General features: G+C 28.3%; 1 protein-coding gene across 1 annotated transcript; it reads right to left on the bottom strand.

The window, feature by feature from the left end:
- Positions 1-236: 236 nt before the first annotated feature.
- LOC107446989 (ATP synthase subunit d, mitochondrial) lies at positions 237-22956 on the bottom strand. The gene is made up of 5 exons (XM_016061784.2): positions 22287-22956; positions 17226-17322; positions 9889-9960; positions 5570-5632; positions 237-494 (listed from the first exon to the last, which is right to left on the bottom strand). The coding sequence occupies exons 1-5, from the start codon at positions 22406-22408 to the stop codon at positions 336-338; spliced, it is 513 nt and encodes a 170-aa protein (XP_015917270.1). The 5' UTR covers positions 22409-22956; the 3' UTR covers positions 237-335.
- Between the last annotated feature and the right edge of the window lie 366 nt (positions 22957-23322).

Below are 23322 nucleotides of genomic sequence, written 5' to 3'. Positions count from 1 at the left end.
AATTCAAGATTTTAAGTTTTTATTGACTAAAATAATTTATTGTATGATATGCAAATTATGATTTTTTAGGATTAATTGCATTTTAATCCAAGATAATAAATTAATAAAATTATTTAAATACACTGTATAATTTTGTACTTAAATAAAATTAAATAAAAGCGTGGTCAATTATTTGCTTCTAGAGTTTCGTATTTTATTATATTTTAATATCAAAACACTAATAAGTGCATAAAGAATGAAAAGAAGTATTACATCATTTTTAATCAATGCAAATAATACATTTCATATCTAATTTAATTGATAAACCTATTGATCATAATAACTTAAGCATTTAATTATATCTGTCCTCTGTATGGGAAAATAGGTCGTGAAGGTTCGTCATGGGGCCAGAAGCTTGGATCCTTGTAAGGATGCAATGGAGCATCTGGGAAATAATCATAAAACTCTTCTTTAGACATTTCAAAGAAAGGCATCATATCTTTCCACCATTGCAGCTGAAACAAAACATAACAGTATAATTATGAAAGTAAATTTACCACAAAATAGAATCTTAAACAAGAATTTTCATCAATGCAAAAGAGGGACCATCAAAGTTGAAACAAAATGTAAAAGAATTAAAATGAATGCAAATTTATAATAAAAGAAACCAATTATAAATAAAAATTTTATATCATTGTGAAAATAACAGAAAAGAAACACATGGAATATGTACTAAGAAAGCATAGAAACAATATATGGTAAAAAAAAATAAGCATTCGGAAGATTTTATCTCTTAAATCACTGAAAAAATGTGTATTTTTGGAAAAAAATCTTAATGCCTATATGGATGATATAACATGTTTAGCACCCAGTGTCAAAAACATAGGCTAAAAAAAAACATAAAATTTCATTTAAGTACTGTTATAAATATAATATTGTAAATACCACCACTCTTTAGAAACAAAATTCTAACATTTAATCAATATTTAAATTAAATCAATATTTAAATTAAAGGCCTTAATTAAAAGACAGTCCTTTTAGGAACTTCTCAAGATTATGCTATTTTAAATTTTTTAAGGCCATTAGAATTAGGAAATTATAAAAATTGAGTCATAACAGAAATATGTCAGGACATTCATTTAATTATTTAGTACGGATTCAATATACAGTCGAACTTGTTTACGTTGAATCTCAAGGGATAGGCAAAAAATGTTAGATCAAGAGGTTTCGAGTTATACAGGTACGGTACTTTAAAAAATTAAATTTAATTAAGAAATTCTATTAAAAGTGCATTAATCGTCTGAAGTAGAAAAAATAGGCATTTCTTCAAATAAATTATACCACATACATCTATTTACATAAAAAAATTTTAACATACATTTAACACTGAAAATAATTTTTCAAAGATTTTTGACATATAACCTTATTTGTTTCGATTATTCTTGTAAGGTTAGAAAGAGTGCAAATTCCTCATAGCCAACACTTTCCTGGAATTCAAGAATATTTTATTAGAATTCAACAACTTTTTCTACCCCTTTTGCATTCACTTTTGGTTCATCAATATGATCTTCCCTTGACATTATCTATGATTTTCACGTCTGTCCACTAGTGAAAATCTTCAAAATTGATGTCAACATTAAATCCAGATTTTATTGCATTCCATTCTGGCAAATCTGGCACTGCCTTTTCAGCATCAACAGTTTCTTCTTTACTGATGCCTTCAACCTCTTGCTCATCATCTTCACAGCTATTGATAAAACAAGCTTTTTGAAACAATTTTGGTAAAGCCCATTGTGCAGCTCTAGTGCGACATAAATGAACTACAACAAAACCATTTTGGATAGACACATTTCTCCAGGCAAAACAGTAATTCTGATAGCATCTATTTTTGCGTGAGAACTTTTTTCATTGATGGCAGAAGTTTGTGTACCAATGGTTCACTTTAAAACTCTTAATTATCCTTTGATCCATTGGTTGCAATTTTGAGGTGAAAATGAATTTCTATTCTTAGCTTTCTAATCTATGTTGAAAAGCTAACCCCTGGTGGTCACTACTCATTTACACCTCACTTACTGCCAGAATCATTGTATTCCTTTCCAGTTAAAGAAATGCAGGGATAGTGATTAAAATTCCAAGATACATCCCCAACCTATTCAACCCTACTTCCTGAGGGTTCACGAAATTCATCTCTATCTGCAAGTTCTACTGATAAAGAAAGTTTGGACAATTGGCTCTATTATTAGAAATTCAAGAAACAGATGTTTTGGAGAAAAAAAATTAGACATAAACATGGAAAATACATTGATTATAGACAGTAAATGTAGGGAATTTTAGTAATTTTGAGATAGAGGTTTTCGAGATTAACAGGTTCAACTGTATAAGGATACTATTCGGACAATTAACTGCAAAGAATTTCTATTTCATTTATTTAGCTTTTGTAATCTGTAATCAATGGAAATTTTAAGCGAGCTTTTCATATTTATGCTCTACATAATAAAAATTTTTTGTAAGAGCAACAGTGTTAAGTTTCTTAATACTTTTTGATACTAATGGAATTGGTATTTTAAAAAAAAGCATTCAGAGAACCAAACAAAATTTTACTCTTTTAACGATTTTTTATAAAAAAAAAGAAACTAAAAAAAGACAATTATTGTTAAATTAAGACTATGAGTAAAAACAAAGTGCTGAAACTCCTGAATAAAGTTTTATAAAATTTTCGAAAACTAATTTATGGTTCACCAACTAGACGAAAAACTTACTTCAAAATTAATGAATTTTAATTCATATTTGGATTTTTAAAAAATCAGTTCAGAAATGAGAGAAATAAAAAAAAAGCAACATTTGCACTTAAATCACATTTTTAATAATTTCACAGTTTTTGTGCTTTATTACAATTATTATTATAATTTTTTTTTGAAGTTTTAAAAAAGATTAATAAAAAAAGAAAAGAAATGAACAATATAATAACAATAGCTCTTAAATAAAAATAAACCTATATAAGGATAGAAGAAGAAAAAATTAAAGCACAAAATACAACAGTATGTAAATAAAAACAATTGTGATCTTTTACAGTTTGCAAAAGACTAGGGAATAATTTTAGAAATTATAAGATGTAAATAAAATAAAAAATTTAAAAAAACGTTTGATACGCTGATACATTTTTAAAATTAGAGTATAATTTTATTAGTACATTAATTCTTTTATTTTTAATTAATATTTAGTAACAAAACCCATATAAACTTAATTTTTTTTAAAAATTTTTTTGCAAATTTAAGTATTTTTCCCTACAAAAAAAATTATAAATAAAAAAAAGTAATTTTCAAATAGTTATAGCAACTCAAAATAATGGAAGTTAAATAACTACACATGTTGATAGATATTTTATGCTTTAAATTATAATTATATTAATTTAAAATAAGTTCATTTCTCTGGAAAAAAGAGAATAATCACAAATTTTCCAATCAATAATGTTTTAAACTACTAAAATGATATATTATTACATTATCATTTAATTATGGAATAATAATTTTGTTAATTTTTTTGTAATTATTTATATTCATAGTATATATTTCAATTTTAGGAATAATTTTGTATCAAAAATGTGTTTTTGTCCTCTCATCTTGGAAAAGATAGGTTTTTGCCACTTTTTGCCAATTTGCTTGGCAAAAACTTGTTTTTGCCAGGACGGTTTTTACCGGTATTTACCATGGTTTTTTCCACCTGCGGCAAAATCTTGCCAACCCTGAGTTAAACCAATTTTCGAAACTTGTCATATAAAAAACAGTATTTTCAGAAGAAAAACAATTGGAGGTCACTAAAAGTACTTATTTTTACACAAGTCGGACTACTTCACCACTAGAGATGTGAGGTAAAAATATTTTTAGAGATGAATATTCTCCTGAGGATGAAATGTAACGAATAATATAGAACAGAGCATAAAATTTTAGTTCTAAAGTACAAGCCAAACTAAAATTTTGTTCTCCAATATTTTCTTCAAAAATATAAACATATTTTGAAATGTTAACAGATAATAGCATAAAAACTATTCAGCAAACAAAATCAAAAAAACAATAAAGAAAGTGAAAAACTAAAACACTGCTATTTCTGAAAGATACTGATATTAGTTTAAAAGAAAGTTCCAATGTTATCCACAGATTTCAAATCATCACAATACAAAAAATAACAGAAAATTAAGAATCATCAGAAATGCTACCATACTTTTAACACTTCCTACTTTCATATTGCAGCCCTTTGACACTAAAATAGAATATATCAAATTCAGGCCAAGCATAAAATTTTATTACATCAGAGTCATTTTATAGAAAAATCCGAGCAAATCGCAAAGTGTCTCTGTCTTCCAACAGCTTTACAAGCTAAGCTGTTTTCAGTCTATTATGACTATTGAAGATTCTCTCATAGGAAGACTAAGATCACTAGTAGAATAGCACGAAAACCTTATGAATCTGAAGCATATTTGGGAATCTTGCTTTAACACATTCTTAATTGTCATTGTTAGTGAAACATGAACACAATATCCACTTGTTTATAACAGTTTTTGTTTTGAATACATAGAGGGTTTTTTTATTTCCTTTAACCCAAAAATAAAGAAATTTTTCTTTAGAAGGCCAACTCAAGGCCTCAAAACTACATGGAGAAGTTAGCATATTTGTTGACACAGATTGCAGTTGTTCTGTGATGATCATCATTGCATATTTAATTAATCCTCCTTTCAAAGTCTGAAGCTATTGCTCCCCATTTTTAATATTTATCAATCGCAAAAATAAATCAGAAAAATATGGTAGTCTGACTTGAAACACAACATTTTATATGAGAAAATTTAGCTGCCTGGCCTAAATATTTGGTTGCCAATGGCAAGCTAGTGCATCTTATCTTATTCCTTTTATTTAGCTATTATATTCTGAAAAAAAAAAGTAAATTTAACGAATTAATAATTTTTAAATGTGCTAAAATTTATTCAATCCTTATGATTTTGACTGTTCCTGTATTAAATTTTTTTAGAAAATAATCTATAATAAAATTTGAGATATTAATTCCTTTGTAAAATGCTGTCAATTATATAAATATTGAAAAAGAGAATATTCCCCTAAAGATTATTACTGAGACTTAAGTCATTGATTAATAAAATAAGCTTAATCAAAAGGCATTTTTTCTTTTAGACATTGAAAGAACATTAAAATACTAAAAAGAAATCGACATCCAAGGCGAAACATAGGAATGGTTAGTTACTTAAAGCTTTGCTTTGGCAGGAGATAATATAAACAGGAAGACATTCTGTCACTATTTCCCATTCATGTTATACATGAATTTTCAGTTAAGCACATGCAACACGCTTTTAAGAGTTAAATTTAGTTTTTGGCATTTAAATCTTCTGATATTTATTTTGACTATAAATTCTTATTCTCTTTAACTGCGAAAAAACTCATAGTCCAAAAATTTTTGTTTTGCAGAAAATGATCTCTTTCCATACTTCCAGATGAAGCATAATCAAAATGAAGAATTAAACTTTTCAGAATTAAGAAAATTTTAATTTTGCTTAACAAAAACTTTAGAGTTTAAAGCTAATACTTACTCTTTTGTTGAAATATTGAATTTTCAAGTCTGCAAGTTCCTTGCATTCCTTAAGATCATTATCCTAAAAAAGTGGAAAAGAAAAATATTACTCAATAAAAATATTTTTACTTTTTATTTTAATTCCCAGCCACTAAAGAAAGTTTAATACAATTCTTTTCTTAAATAAAGGTATTAGTTGTTCATTTATTATGTAATATATATATGTATATATAAACACTGCAAGATGCCGAATAAGCATCACTAAGTTTTTGATGAGATGGAGTAAAGAGACTTGAAAAAGAGAGAGAGAGAAGAGGATTAAATTCACAATGCTGATAAATGTAAAATGAGAAACAGTCAATCTTCTTTATTCATATTCAATGATTTTTTTTTTTTTTTTGATTCTCAAAGTTTAACAGTTGATTAGGAAATCTCAAAAATAAGTTCCATTAAAAATTTGTTTTATTTACTTTTTTTTAATATATATATTGAAATGTAGATGGTAAATTTCTTTCACAGAGGAAAAATCCCTTTTGGAAGAAATAGGCTTCTTTCAACCCAAGTCAAAGAAACTTTTTATGTACATCAGGAATATATATCAGGGGTAATTGTGACACTAAGTGAAAAACCTTGAAAATTTCATGATCAAAACAAAAACTCTGTATCAATTTATATACCATACATGTTTCCTGCTTAACATAAATTTTCCTGTTTAACTAAGATTTATAATTAAATTTATAATTATGACTAGACCTTTGGTAAATGTCCGAAATATATACTAGGTCTAGTTAAGTGCCACTGCCCGGTATACATTTGCCCAGTATATCCTACACTGATGTTTTTTAAAGGTTCAGTGCCACTGCCCGGTATACCCTACACTGATATTTTTATAATGTCAAGTGCCATTGCCCGGTATATATTTGCCTGATACTCCAAGCACTGACGTTTCTCCTAATCTATCGTCAGTAAGTATTAAAATATCGAATAAATGTAATCTATCGTCAGTGAGTATTAAAATATTGAATAAATGTAATTATATCCACAAATAAATTATTATCAAATCGGATGTAATAAATATTTCGGGCTTTCACCAAAGCGACTATGTGAGTGTGAACATTTACCGGTGAAAGTCTAGATTCTCCAGATTTCGGCCATTCACAGTAACATGCATTTCTCAAAAATAAAAATATTATTTTTCATTTTTGAATGACATTTTGACGAATCGAAGATGTATTTTATACTTTGAAGGTTTCTCATTTGGCATTCTTTAGAATGTCTGGTAAATGTGTGAAATATAAATCGTTTCATACACTGCCGGCTAGTTTTAGGCATTATATACAATGCCGAGGCTGTCTATAGAATGTCGGATTCCAAACTTTGCCAGTGACATATACACATAATTCTTCGAAATATAAATTTACATATCGATCTAGATACGAGTGTAATAATTTATTTTAACAAAAAAGTAAAACAAAAATTACAATTACAAAATTTACAATTCAGTGCAAGATTAAAATAAATGTGGAAAAAGTTATTTTTAAAAAAATTTTAAATGAAAAACTACTTTAACTACATTTAATTTCAATCCTTCACTTCAGTTTCCTTGAAATTAAGCTCTTAATTAGTATACAAATTTCTTGCCATGTAAAAAGTTGCCAGCAATAGTATAAAAATAATCACGGATAAAAGTTCAATAAACTGGCAGCAATTGAATTAGAAGATAAAGAGAACAGATCTCCAGAAACTGAAATAAGCTTCGTAACCCTTGTAACCACAATATCTCTGAACAACTTCATTTCATATAATTGAAATTTTTTTCACCTCTTCACAATAATTCTATTAGCTAATGATAAAATTGAAAAAACTTGTAATGTTGTATGGATTAAAATTCAGTAAAATTTCTGAATAAGGGACAATTGCAAAATTGTGCTTACGTGAACAGTGTTAAGAGGTAGCCGTTTTTTGGAGTTAAACAAAATTGGTTGGTTCAAAGAAAAAAAAGCATATTTACTAACAAGATGACTCAAATAAACAGGTAACTTAGCCTTGATTTATTACCTTATAATTAATATTTAAAATAAAATCTGATGTTCATAGCTGTTTCTTTTATACTTAGAAAAGCAAAAATTTTTACCACATTACCTATAATGTTAATATCATACTGTTAGTTTTATAATACAATTCATCATCATTATTCAGATAAAAAGTCAGAATGTTTTGAGTAAATCGAAATAAGATTTTATTTCAGAGTTACTCAGATCTATTTCAGTTACTTGTACTAACTTTTATCTTTGTTGTCTTCTATCAGTGTTTCGATAGTTTTGTTCATGAAAAAAAACCACTAAATTTCCATCAACATAAACAAAATCACTCGGTTGCATATTTTTTATCCCAACTTGCGTGAATATTTCTGTGAGTTCTTTGCCTTCTTCACTTTTAGTTACCTCGTTCAGTATCTGGATCTCAGAAAAATTTGTAAATCATGTTTAAAAAAAGCATTTTTAAAAGCTTCAAATTTCACTATTTTACGGTCAGGCTAATCCAGTTCATCGCATCTAATGCATTTAACAATTCAGTACTCATTCAAATTCAGATGCGAATTCTGACACAAGAGAAACTAATTTTCTCATTCACGTCTTTGTATATTATAGCTTAAATGTCTAGACTACACCCTGATCTGTAGGTAGTTAACAATAGCTTTGCTCCTTTCGGTTTAGTCTTTGGAGGCAGAAATAAAATTTTCACATCACTGAAAGATTTATCTATTAAAAGATACTTAGCATCCTTAAAAAAAATGTTTCATTCTTTATTTTCTTATTTTGTTTTAAAAGCCACTCAGTCATAATCAATTAAATAAACTATACACCAATTGCTTCCTTCTTACAAGTGCTGGCAATTTCTACAGATTAGCCTTACTTTCAACCGGGGCCAAAGAACTTATCCTGAATGTCATTGGTGCTCGACAGACATGGCCTCCCCTGCGCAGATTCTGACTTGTTTGGGGTTCAGTAAATATGAGGTACTGTGAGACTCCAGTCCTTTTATGGACTTTTTGGAGGTGTTCGGATTCATGGGAGTCGTCTAGCGCTGCTATACGATTCGCGCTATCAAATCTATGATTGATGACTGTACAAATGCTTAAAAGCTGTTAACAATGACTTGTTGTTGTTGTTTGTTATCCTCTAATTGTCTGACGAAGTCAGACAAGATCCAGTAGGTTGTTGACCCTCAAAAAGATCTGATATGTTTAGTACTTTGTTGTTGACAATGACTTAACGAAAAAACCAATGAACGAAAATATGTTTAATGATAAGTTTAAAATATTGCAGGCAAGAGATGAAAAATTGGAAAAAGTTGACTAAGATAATCTTTATATAAAATTCCTGCTAGTAACAAGTGGCAGTTGTTCAGAAATCACTGCTCAGAGGTTCTCCATAATGTAAAACTTATGGAAGCTGTTTAGCAGCATAGTTCTTCTTAGGACATTAATGTTGTATAAAGGTTGTCAGTAAAGGTTTTACAGTGAAAGTCAATCATGAACTCTTTCACTGTGAAACCTACAAAATGTTATAGTTACTTGAGTGATTACTAGAAAAAGAGTTCAATCATGACTATTTGGGATAGCATTTGTTGACTCAGAACAAGCACCTGATATGTTTAGTACTCATGGTATTAGTCAGCATGCAAGATCGATGGCAAAAGATTTAGTATTTATATGATGAATTCCAACAACATCTTATGAGATCCTAACAGTAAACAGAAAACTGCCACACTTAAATCCATGCCAAAGCCATAACCCAGCTACAAGCCAAAATAAAAAAAAATCAATTTAAGACAATTGGAAGCCTGCAAAATTAAAACCTTTTGAAATAAAACAGATTCATAAATTCACAGATAAGTCAGATTTTGTTACATAACAGCCTTGAAATCTGTTTACTATTCTGAAATTTTACAACTAGTATTTACAAGCACATTTATACTCAACATGAAAGGCTTAACTTCGCCACTCATGATATAGAACAATGTCAATTTACTTTTCAAATAGTAGAATTTAATTAAATGCTGAAATTACTTCAAAGGAAGAAAAAAATAAGAAAATAACATTCATTGGCATTAAAAGTAAAGAATGATAATATATAAATTGATTGTAATTTCGTAAAATTTTGAAAATGTAATTTTTTTCAAGCATTATATGTTGTTAACTTTCAGTTAGTAATCTGCATATAGAATAAAATGTTGCAAAATATTCATTTAGATTAAATGTCACAATATTGTAGGGTGGCAAGTTGATATACCAAAGTTGGAACAGTCCAATATAAATTTTAAAAATAAACTTACTAATAATTTCTCCTGATCATCAATTTGAGACGAAACTTTATCTGGAGGATAGGGAACCGTGAAACTTTTATACTGGAAAAGAAAATTGTGATTTTAAATAAATAATAACAAAGTAAAAATCATAAGTAAACTAAATAAAAGTAACTAACATTTCACAAATACAATTACAAAAATTATTTACTACAAAACACTATAATTGAAGAGCTGGATGAAAACCATATTAAGAGAGATTAAATTTGCATTAATTTGTAAGAATTAATTTGATTTAGATTGTATACAAACCAGGGTATAAACTGGGTTTAAATTACACAAACTGAATTTAAATTTCACACTACCCTACAATAATGGAAGTGAAAAATTTTGTCCATGTGACTTTTCATACTTAGCAATAAGTATTTTAACAACATTTTACAAGTAACAAGCATTTTTTTACATCCTTTGCCAAAAACTCAAGCAATAAGGTTGCACAGTATTACCTTGGATGTTATTTGCAATAACTACATAAAACTTCGTAACCCCAGCCTAAATAGTCATGGAAATATGGAAAGAAAAAGATTTTTAAAAAAACTAATTTTTTGGAGCAATTTAAAATGAATAACAAAATTATTGTTTTCAAACTTGAAAAAATTTTGTTAAAAATTGCACAAGATATGACATTTAAAGAAGTTCTTTTATACTGCAAGTATGCAAAAAAAAATTAAAAAATTTTTTTTTTTCATTTTTCATAATTAAGAACGGTATTCGGCAACCAAAGAAAATAGTCAGATTTAAAAATTTTTAAAAGTTTTAAGCAATTTTCTAAGTAATTTTTGTGTTTTTTAAAAGAAAGCTCAAAATGATCAAGAGTTTTCCACAAATTTCATTTTGTAATATTATAAATTAAATTACTCTACAATAACCGTACAGCAAGATGTAATTGTTAGGGGAAATTTGTCGAAAATCCTTGATCATTTTGAGCTATCTTTTCAGGAGTCGGTCCAGGCCAAATTTACTATGGCTTAGCGGTACCTTCACAAATTCAACTTTAGGAAAAACGGCAGTTTCACAAAATACTTTCGCTTAAAAAAATTTTTTTTGTATCCCGTAAGAAACGATAAATCCAAATTTCTGTGTTAATTTTTTAAAATAATTTTTAATTTTCACAAATTATGGCTAAATATTCACAAAATAGGTACCTCTCAGAAAAATCTAGACCAATCCCTGCTTTGAAAAAGAACAAAAATTACTTAGAAAATTTATTGAAAATTTTTAAGATATCCAGGGTTTAATCTATACTAATCCTCTAGACTAAAAAAAAGGGTACGGTGCTAGAAATTGAAAAGAGCACTATACTTTTAAAAAAAGGGCAGCAAGTTTAAAAAAGGGCAGATACCTTTGCCTACTTTGTCTTTTTAAATGATAGATTAATTTACAAAACATGATCAACATTATTATTATTATAGAGTTAAAAACGATTAACTAATAACCACAGCCATATGCTTTGTTGTTCAAATCAGAAGTTTCATTAGCCAAATCTGAAAAACATAAAATTTTATTAATATCATTTAAAAGTTCTCCTTCTTTTACGGAAGCCATGACATACAAAAATTCATTTGTAGAGACTTAACTAGAGTAACTTGCTTCTTTTGCTTTTCTAAGAGGCTTTAAAATGGAGCAATCTAATTCCTCGATACAAAATTTAAAGGTTGAAATAATGTGGTTTACAGCAAATTGTTTTCCACAAGGTAATGTAATGTTTTCATTCCTGCTTTAACTGCTTTGAATGCTTTTGACTCCGGATTTTCACTTAATAAATTATTGAAATATTTGAAAATTTTTGTTTCTTGAACAAATAGAAGATATGTGTGTCGCAGATTTTTCATGAGATTTTATTTTGTGTGAACTTATGTTTACGCATCCATGTTGAATCAGAGTTTTTTGTGTGTGTGCATAATGCATGAATTACAATGCAAAACATCTCTCAAGCCTTTGATACTATCTCTCAACCATGTTTCTTGTCATTTCTCATCAAAAGAAGTTTTGTGTTTAGTACATTTGTTCTTAGATTTTTCAGTTTCAATTGAATTGCACTTCTTATTGGAAATAGAATCTTTATTATCCAGGATTTGAATCCCTGTTGTGCTAGACAAAGAACTTTCTTCTGTTTGTTCCACTGATATTTGAAGTTGGGAACATGAAGTTGTGCATGCAATTTCAGGTGAAGGTAATTCATCTAAATTTTTTTCATGTAACTGGAAACTAAAGTCGAATCCTAATGCCTGTTGCATTCTATGGAAGCACCAGAGATATCGTTTGGACTTAACATCATTGAATAATCCTCTCATTGTTCCTCTAATACTTGAAGTTGGGATAATCCTTTAATTGCAGACAATATCTTAGATAAAAATAGTGGAACTAAATTTTTATCAGGCAACTAAAAAATTGCTTTTTTTTTTTTTTTTAAATTTGAAATATACTTCATGGTTTCTTTATATATATATATTTATAAGAAATAACATATAGACTGTTGAGAGTTTGATAAAAAACAAAATTTCTTTTTAAAGAAGGATGCAGCTCTTTTTCAAATTAGTCCACTCTTTAACGGCCTTTGTGAAGTCACATTTACCACTTAATTTTAAAATCATCAACTTGTGATCTTCAACTTTCAATTGATTTCTGTTATCTGTGAGCAAGAGTTCAATTTCAGAAAATATTCTTTCTACTTCTGCATTTAAAGTTGGCATCACACATGCTCTGTTCATTAATTTTCCAATAGAGGGAAACATATCATCAACAGTCATCTTTTGTCTGAACATCATGGATGTAAGCTTTTGTATAGACAGAACATTTTGTGGAATGTCACTTTTGGAACATAAAAATCCTTTAAATCTTCTATTCCCATTCCTTCAGTAAAACGTCTTCTTCCATTTCGAAATACTCTGCTAATTCTATTATCTCTGTATTTCTACACAGAGATAGCTCAGTTCTTCTTGGACTTTTCTAAGGTAAAAAATTCTCAAATTTGTGATTATTTCTAAATTTTCCAGTGTTTTTGAAACATTCGAATGTAAAAGGTCAAGGAAACTCATGCACTGTTCATTAATTGTCCAATAGAGGGAAACATATCATCAACAGTCATCTTTTGTCTGAACATCATGGATGTAAGCTTTTGTATAGACAGAACATTTTGTGGAATGTCACTTTTGGAACATAAAAATCCTTGAAATCTTCCCATTCCTTCAGTAAAACGTCTTCTTCCATTTCATCAGTTGCAAATAAGAGTCACTACAAAACTATGGAGATTTTTTTTAATTAATCTGTGCATGCACAGTATAAAAGAACTACTTAAAATGTTCATGTGCATTTTCTAACAATTTTTTTTTAACATTTAAAGTAATAATTTTGTAATTAATTGTAAATGGCCTCAAAAAGCAGAAGAAAAAAAAATGTATTTAATTGTCCATATTTCCTTAAATATTTCAGCTACGTTTATGAAATTTTATTTAGTTATTGCAAGTAACAACTAAGGTAATTGATGCAAGTCACAAGATTATTACTTGATTTTAAGGAACAGGAAGTTCAAAAATACTTGTTTATTTGTAATTTATTCTTGGTTCCTCAAATCTCTGAAAGCTTTAATTTTTATTGCTCAGTATGAGAAATCACATTAACTAAATACCTTTAAAGTTACAAAATAAATCTTTAAGTATTCTAGAAATGTTTAAAAAAAAATGGCAAAAACTGAAAGTATCTTCCATTATTGTAAGGTAGTGTATATATTATACATAACAGCCAATATGAATGGAAAAAGAACCCTAAAATCTTTTCAAAATGGTTGTGTTTTTGACATTAAATACTAGATAAACCATCAAAAACAATCACAATCATAGTGAAAATGAAGTGTATCTATAACATATTTAATCAATATGTCAATACATGCAAACATGTGAATTTATGCTAACTTTATCAATATTTGTATTACAGTATAGGTCGATTGTAGTTTTTTGCAGAAGAAAGAAGTTTTTTTTTTTTGTGTTTTATTTTATTCACTTTTTTAATGAATTTGTTCCAAAAAAAATATTTTCTTTTTAGAAGAATTTTTATGCAATTATAGATAATTTTATTTGGTTACAATTTTTTTCCTTTTATTTTTGTTTTGTAAATTTCAGCTGCACAAGGGTGCAGAAAATTCTCAGAAACCACCACCAGTCAGATATTCTGCACCCTTGCAGCTACATAAAATTGAATTTATAGTTTTATTATAAAAGATTAATTTATGTACATATTTGTTATTTAATATAATACAGAAATAGATTCTGAGGCAACTACACATCTAGTTAACAAACTTTACTTTTGAACCCAACGTTTCATATTACCTTGTCTTTTAATGTACGGAAATGATGACTTAAATACTTATTAGAATACCTATTATTAAAATGCCTTCTTTAAAGCAACTTCATATCAATAAAGTTTCCAATAGATTTTTTTCAGCACGTCATGGTTTACATTTAAAATCTATTAATGTAATGAAAGACCTTTTTATCTAAGATATTTTCTTTTTTTTGCAAATGTTAAATTGTATTTAAAAAGTACTAACTTTATATACTTCCTGCAATTTAGTAATTAAAATTTTAACAATAACATTTATACCAATACACAATGCAATTTTTCAGGTTTTGGAAATGACAGTTTTAATTATGGCATATTAGCACTATAACTATAGATTAAAATTTGTTGCAATTTTTCTTTGTGATTCAGATAAAACAGACACAAATAAATAAAAAAATTATGTTATAAATATTCTTTGACTCATAATTTATAATAATAATAATAGATATTAAACACATTTTAGATAAGTTGTTACTTTTTCTTGAAAAACATAGATTGAAACAAATTTTAATCATAACAAAAATAAATATATCTAAAGTCATTAAAAACAATATATACAATAAAAAAAAATTATGCAAAATAAAAAAATATGTGTTTGATATGTAATTAATTTTTAATAGAAGGTGTAAGACCATTAAAATGGGAATAGAGTTCATACCACAACTCCACAACAATAGTTCAACTCCACAAAAATAGCACATTTGGATAAATTAGGTAATCTGAATAAAGTTGGAACATTTTAAACAAATAATAGTTATTCACCCATTTTCGCCTATATTTTTCCTGGCCTGTAACCTTTTACGTAGAATCTTCCTACATGTGTCTGCAGTTTGGAGTAGGAAACTTTGAGAGACGAGATATCAAGAGGGTTAATATAATCTTATAAATTAACTATTTCATAAAAAAAAATTCAACTATTTGGCTTAGCTGAATATTTAGCAAGATTTACTCACAACTAAATGTGGTGCATCCTAGTAAAGTATAAAACCTTGTTCTTCTAATAAATATTTCAATTTTTCCCCTAAAGCTTTTTCAAACTTTGTTTAATATGAACAAAAAAAAAAAAAAAAAATTGCGAATCTAAATTTCTGCACTTAACTTTCCCGACTGGAAACAATTAGGTTTATAACATTATTAAATTATGTAAAAGCAATTTTTTATGCTCGATAATTAACTAAAATTACTTTTAATTTACAAATTATATATTTTAAAGTCTGTTAACAAAATTCAATACTTTTTTCAAGCCTCATGAATAATTTCATAAACATTTTATAATTTAAATACTGCGATTAGCCTAGACATTTAAAAATATAAAAAATTAATAGCATATCAAAAGTCAAGCACTTTAAATAAAAATTTGATTAATAAAACTATAAAAATTTTCTTCCCAATATTTTAGGAGCCTTAATTCACAACACATTCTTTACAAGAACGGATACATAACTTTTCCGATAAGGCACATTAACATGTTAAAAACAAATTTAATGCATTTCAAGATATATATATTAAGTTAATTTACCAATTGTTTAGAAGTTCTTGTTTTAAATGACGATTATTTGTAATTATTCTGCTCTTGAGTTAAAACCTATTGATCTAGTACAGCAAATTTCATAAAAACTCATCTTGGAGAATAATGAGTTTTTTCAAAAGAGGTAAACCAAAAGCTTTTTTCGTGTTGATCTGTATTTTTTCTCCCAAACCCCGGTTTACATATCTACAAAGTGTTCCAGAATGCAGAGTACAAACTCGGAAGGAAAGTAGTAGAGCACATCATTAGGAGCAATAATTAACCACTTAATGATGAACATTCTCTGGCTAAGAAGGGGACAGAAGAAACTTTGATGGGTCCAAATTCACTCACCTTCATGGGACTGGCATTGAAAAAGAAAAAAAGAAGACAATGTTTCCTGGCTCGTACCCCTAAACATCACTGGTACCAGATCACCCGTCCAAGAGGTGCACTCAACATTCGGTGCAACCGCAAGGATCAGACGGCGCGTACCAGCGGCCACCTTAAGTCTCTTTCTTTCGAGGGTAGTGTTAAAATCTTCCCAAACTGCCCCAGGTGCCAAAACATGCAGGCTTCTCCCCAACATATCCTGGGCTGTCTTGGACTGTACAAGAGGGACATTTTAGAAAACCCACTTTTGGTGGCCGCATGGACAATGTTTAGCCCTGCTAATTTTGGGGATTAGGAAGAAGATGAACATGCTTAACCTGCATTTGTCCCTGCACCTGAATGTAGTTTAAACAGAATGGGGGGCTATCTCATTATGAAAGGTGTGTATGAGACTACTTTGACCAGACATTTAAAAACAATTGGATTGGGTGTTGCAGCCCTGTTTCTTGGCCTTCCAGAACACCTGATTTATCTCCTCTTGATTGTTTATTCTGGGGTTCCACTTTGACTTAGAGCACTGCATACTAAATTCTGAAATGGACTGGTGGCATGAATCTTTATCGCCACTTTTATGATCAGTGAAATGCCAGGAATCTCCGGAAATATTCGGCAATCCAAGTCGCATAGGTGTTGTGCATTCATTCAAGCCAATGGTAGCATTTTGAAACACCTCCTGTGATATTTTAAGTCATACATTGTACCTTTTTTATTGTCTATTAAAGCATTTTACAATACATTCTGCATTGTAGTCTTCAGTACCTCTTTATTATGTGAGAGTGAAATTTTCGCACATCCTTTTCTATGTAATTATGGCTCCTAACGATGCTCCCCACCTTCTCTCTAAGTTTGTACATGGCATTCAGTGACACTCTGTATGTATGTGTGTGTATGTATATATACATATATATTCATTTGTTTACCCATATTTAGTAGTCACTAATTTTTACTTGTAAATAAACAATAAGATTAGGAGCTGCTGATTTAATTATCTAAAAGAAAAAGCATCGATGGAGAAAACAGACATAATATTTACACATTTTTTAAACAAAAATTTTAAAAATTAACAAACCTGCTTTTCGAATTCATCAACCATAGCAGGAGAAGGCAATCGAGAGCGATACATTGAAAAATCTATAGTAGGAGGTTTTTCAGGATAGCTCATTAATCTGAATAAGAAAAATAAAATTTTATGAAATATCAAACAATTTTATGATTAGTTAATAAAAATATTCTTGAAAAACCTAAAAATGTTTTACGCGATCTTTCGAGAATCATTTTAAAAGAAATTTGGATTTGTTGACATATCCTGTACAGAATATTTTTTTTTTTTTTTTAATTAACCTATCACAAATTATTTTCAAGCAAAAACATTCGTTTGGATTCTTTTTTTTTTATTATCATAAATTGTCAAGTAACTTTTGATGTTGAAAACGTACCCATTACACTATCTTACTAAATAGGGTAGGAAATTTTTTATAAAAGCAGAACCTAACCTTATACAGAATCTGAATAAAGCACCCTAGTAACAGCATTTAACTAAGCTTTTTTTAGATTTTTCTAAAAATTTAAAAAAAAATAAAATCTTTTATATAGAAAATTATGAGAGTGACCTGAAAATAACCACTTGCCATGTGGTGAGGAAACAAAAAAAGTGGAGACCTAAATCAGAGGTCTGTTTAGAAGAAATTTGGGTCCGTTAACGAACCCTTCACAAAATATCTTTTCATAAAAAGAGACCCTTCACAAAATATTTTAACTTAAAAACGGACCCTTCACAAAATGATTTTACTTTTAATCGGACCCTTCACAAATTTGTTTATCTTCATTATTGTTTCGTTAATCAAATAAACCGTTCCTAGGGTCGAAAAAAAGAAAGACAGGTGTAAACGAATTAAATTTTGTCTTCGGCAGATGCTTCTTCCTTTATTCGCTCGAAATGAATACTCTGTGTTCAGCAGTATAGGCTAAATACCAAATATTTGTATGTTGCATCGCTAATTTTTAAGCAGCAATTGCTGTTTATTTTTGAAAATTTAATTTTTTTAATTATAATTTTACAGTGCTGAGCATAATCTTGTATCTATTTACAATTTAAAAAATCCTTGAAAAAGTTTTCTGCAATAATAAACCCTATTTGCACAAATTCATAAAAGCAGGACCCTGGTTGAAAGAATGTGACTCAACGCTTATTTTATATTCAAAAATTACGAGTAATTTTTTCACAATTTCACAAAAACCGGACGTTTTACAAAATATCTGGACAGACCCCTGCCTAAACTAAATAAATGGTAACTTTTTTGAAAAATAGCTTAAAAGTAGATAATAGTTAAAAAAAAAAAAAAAAAAACAGAATATTCACTTAAATGTCTAATGTCACCATTCAAAATTTTGATTCTTCAGAATTCATCAATTTGTGATAGAAAGATTCTTGTTGAAGGAGAGCTTTTTAAAAATTCACATATTTCAAAGTTATAATGTAACATTAAATGTATTTTGTGTCCTCAAATATTTTTATAAGTTCTTCAAAAACAGTATGTTCAATAAAATTTTGTAACATATTTATTTTATTTTTATAGTTGAATTAACTTTTTATAGCTGTAGATTTTTTTGAATATGAATTTTCTTTAAAAAAATTTTTATTCGAGCAAAACAAAGTTCGCAAAAAGTCACTATTCAATGAAAAAGACTTACAGATATCAGTCACCAACTTATTAGGTTTGAGGAAAAAGTAGATACTAATCATTAGAATCTACCAGCCAGCCCCTATCTACAAACTGAAGATTTAAATTTCCAGGTGTATTAAGAAATATTTCACAAAAATTGGTCCTTCCCAAAAAAACCTGGTCTTATATATTGTCAAATTACATTTAGTTACTTAAGAAGCAAAAAAAAAAGAAGATTTCTTTGTACTGTAAACACACGCCAGCAAATTTGATGATGTAAATAACATACTAAACTAGCATAATAAACTAACAGTCTGGAATTATTCCTCCATAGGCATGAATAAATACTGATACATGCTTGTACCACACAATTGTGCGACGCTTACATTGGTGGCTAATAAACTACTTGCATGAACAATTTTATTTGAAACCATGATGGTAGGTAACATCACATGAAATTGAACTATGTTTTGATTGATTTTCATTGATTTTAAATAATTTTTAACAGGAAAAAATATCCTTTAATATTATCTATCCATGTATCATCAACTAATGTCAATGTTTTATTAAATCATATTAATTTTTAATAATCTGTTGCTCACAAGACATAAAAAAATATTTTACATCTTATTAGAACCAAGTTTAACAATATCTTTTCAATCTAGTTTTACTGAATGGCTAAGTTAATATGTACAGTTTTTTTATAAAAAAAAGATTTTATTAAAACTTGTTTTAGGAGTGGTAACAGTTCATCTTGACAAAGCTCAGATGTGTTCATCATTAGTACACACCTCAAAAGCAATCAAATAACATCTAATTTAATAACTGATTAATTTCTTTACATGAAGAAATGCCAGATCTACCCATTGAATCATTGAAAATTTCATCAATCATTGAAAATTTCATGCTTTCTACTTTAAGAATGTAGGGCGAGTAGCTATCGACAATCAGGGTTCGTGATTTTTTTTATTTTTTTAAAAAAAATCAAAAGAATCAGATTTTTTTGATTTAAATCGGATTTTTTTTATTTAAATCAGATTTCTTGATTTTTATTCAAATACACTGTAAGAACTTTAATTTATGATTAAAAAAAGTTATACGTGTTTAATCAAATTAACTTAATATTAAAACTATGTTGTAACAATATTTTAGAAGCTCTAACTAAAATAATTTTTCATTATAATACATGGCTTTGAATGCATAGCAACTGTTTTGAAAGAAATGCATGATTAAAATTTAAAGACTAGATTAAATAGAGAATTTAAAGAATACTTCAGGGGTCTGTCTGGGTTTTTCTGAGAGGTACCTATTTTGTGAAAATTAAAAATTATATTAAAAAATCAGCACAAATATAGAAAAAATATGGATTTATCGTTTCTTACGAGACACAAAAATAAAATTTTAAGAAAAAGTATTTTGTGTGATTATTCTATCATTCTTCCTAAAGTTGAATTTGTAAAAGTACCGTTAAACGGTAGTAAATTTGGCTTGGACAGACCCCTGCACTTTAACTATTAAAACAAAGTTTCAGTTACCAAACCATAACTTTAATTTAAAATTGTGATTTCTTTTTTTTCCTCTTGATTTTTAAAATGACAAAATAAATGCATCAGACTGTGTTTATAAATGTAGTCATTCATAAAATAATAAATAAATATTTAATCTATATATTTTTATATTAAAATATTCATTTTTAATTCTATATCAAAATAGATAAGTTAAGCTAAAAAAAAAATTAGAAAATCTATGTACTCATTGGAATTTTTTTTCACAAAATTTCTTTATAGAAAATCAGATAATGTCAAAGATACTGTAAACATATTATGAGAAAAAAATACCAGTTAATAACCCTACTGCATCAAATAGACTTTGAAAGAGTTTGAAAGGGAAGAATGACACTATATTAGGAAAAAAACATCTGAATTCATCAGCCCTTTTTTTTTCTTTTTCTGTTTTTGGCATATTAGGGTAATTTCTTTTTAATATAACCTCAAGCTTCAGAAATATACATTTTCCACCAATAAAATATGATGTAGATTTTAATTCACGCTTTTTCATTCAAAAGGTAGAATTTTAATTAACATTATTTGTATTATTTTTTGAAAAATATTCATGTTTATTAATTACTTTCTACAGCTATGCAAGTCTATATTAAGACAGCATTAAATGTTTACTTTAATCTGTACTTTCAATCTCAAGAATCAAAACATTTTTAAAAATGTAATTTCAAATGTGTTAGAATTTAACACACACCAAAAAAGTAATTTCATTAACTAAAATTAATTAATGCAGCAATTTATTTAAATTAAATTTTAATACTAATAAAAGAAAATAATAAAAGTATCAAAAATTTAAAACACTGTTTTTTGACTTTTAAAATCAATATATTTAGATAAAAAAAAAATTTTGATTTAAATCAATGATTTTTTTAAAAAAATCATTTGATTTAAATCGTGATTTAAATCAAGCTGATTTAGATCAACAAACCCTGTCGACAATGCTATCAAAAGGTCATCAAGATTGAATCGAGTTAGCATGTCTTATATACTAGTATATTGACATCTAATAATCGAAGTGGTAATTTTACCACAACAGTCCTCTACCAGAATTTTATCAGGGATAGAATTCGATGAATGGATACCGCTAGTTGCTGTACTTATGAAAGATCGAGAGAGCTGTATTAAGTTCATGGTTGTGTTCTCTTCTGTGTTATTAGCAGTTGAGTGTGCAGAGGATCCTGTTATGTGTAAATGAGAAGAAAAAGCATGAGGAGGATAATGTCGCAGCCAGCAAGTCAAGTGTACAATGTGGACCTTCCATCGAAGAAGGCCTAGCTGCCAAGGTAGGCAAGTGCATATCAATGTGGGGAGAGGGGTTATCTACAATGCCAACCTCTATCTAGCGAAAGGTACCTTAAGAATGAATCACATTACCATATCTTATATACCAGTGAATTGATGTTTAATAATCATGGTGGTAGATGCACCACAAAAAGGTATGAGAAAGTTACATTTTAAGGTATTTTTCGATTAGGTGGACGAAATATTTTCTTTCAGTTTCATTTATTTAACACAAAAGAAAATGGGTAAATAGTTCAGTTTTCCTGTGCCCTAAAAAAAAACCTTTTTAAATAACCTAACAATGAATGAGTTAGATGAGAATAGTTAGTTCGTTTTTACACAAAAATTGAATTGGGTTATAAATTTAATTTGACACACAAAATGAAGGAAACATCACCGAGGTTAAGACTTTATCCGAGGCAAACAATCCAATGAAGGCAAACCTATCGAGAAGAAAATATGCGAAAGATATTTTTAGAAACTAAAGTGTAAAGTATTATTTAAATACAAAGTAAATAGTGCCATAGCTTATTTTAGATAAAAAGTTAACAATAAAAATTTAGAACAAGGCGGAAAGCAATAACTAAGTTGCATAGAAATAATTGTTAAGAAATAAATGAAGTTTACTTGTGGGTGTAACCATCTACTTTTGCCTTAAATTGCTGGAACTTCACTTTTTGATTCGCAGGAACTCTTTCAGCAAAAGCAGCCCAATCAATAGAAGATTTAATAAATCGTTTAGTAGCCATTTTAGAGGTCACTTTAATGAATAACAATCGGTCTCTACACGATAAATGTATAAGAAGTGAAACGATTTCCTGCTACCTATTTCTGTCTCTTATAAGAATGATTATTTTAAAAAGCTTACACTGAAAATTTAAAAGGCCAATTTCTACTAAATGCACTAAAATACCTAAAATGTTAGGGACCGCTTCTACTACATGCAATTTGCACACCTTTAATCACCGTTTCGATTAATGGAAAACCTGATTAGTGATTTTTTTGTGAAATATTGCATTTCACAAATTAGGTTCACATTTTTCCACGAAGATGATCGAGTTTGTGGGAATCACATGCAATGAGATTGGTAGGTTTGACTTTGGGTAGATTTGCATGTGCTGTTTCATTCAAGGAGCATCTTTTATGGGTACAAAGCGCAGAGATCAAGTAAATATATGCAGCGTGAATAGCTCTCAGGGACCATTCTGCATCATATTGCACAAGATACTAGTGCAAATATTTAAAAAACTACGTGAGAGACGAAATAAACACGCATGTGCGAATCGCATTTACATTTGACGCATTTAGAGTCGCATGTTGGGAGAATGCTTACGTAAGTATGCTGACGTGTAGTTTCTATACACGAGCGCAGATGGATGGTGTTTTCAGTAGAAATGTAAACAATAACAATCTCGAGCTCGGCATCTACTCTAGTTCCGGTTAAAAAGTTTGCAGCTGTTATTCTACATGTTATTCTGATAGGCGATGTTCTCAAACGGATAATTTTGTTTTCAATAAAAGAAATAAATTAGATAATTTCTGAGCCCAAATCTGCCGTATTTCATAAGATATTAATGTTATTATGTAATTCTGGGGAGTTTGGAGTGAAAATTTGTTTTAGTTATTTTGTTATTTATTATTAAAAAAGGTGACATGGTTGCTA

Source organism: Parasteatoda tepidariorum, chromosome 1 (genome assembly GCF_043381705.1).
Source record: "Parasteatoda tepidariorum isolate YZ-2023 chromosome 1, CAS_Ptep_4.0, whole genome shotgun sequence".
Taxonomy (NCBI): Eukaryota; Metazoa; Arthropoda; class Arachnida; order Araneae; family Theridiidae; genus Parasteatoda; species Parasteatoda tepidariorum.
The sequence above is the reverse complement of the archived record's forward strand: the minus strand, read 5'-3'. Positions and strand labels throughout refer to the sequence as shown.

Bases quoted from the DNA above. Each gene is read 5' to 3' on its own strand.
- LOC107446989 (XM_016061784.2), bottom strand. From the start codon at position 22,408: ATGGCTACTAAACGATTTATTAAATCTTCTATTGATTGGGCTGCTTTT. The intron at 17,323-22,286 runs GTAAACTTCATT...TTTCTTATTCAG, and splicing joins GTAGATGGTTACACCCACAA to ATTAATGAGCTATCCTGAAA. The intron at 495-5,569 runs GTAAGTATTAGC...GTTTTGTTTCAG, and splicing joins TTCAATATTTCAACAAAAGA to CTGCAATGGTGGAAAGATAT.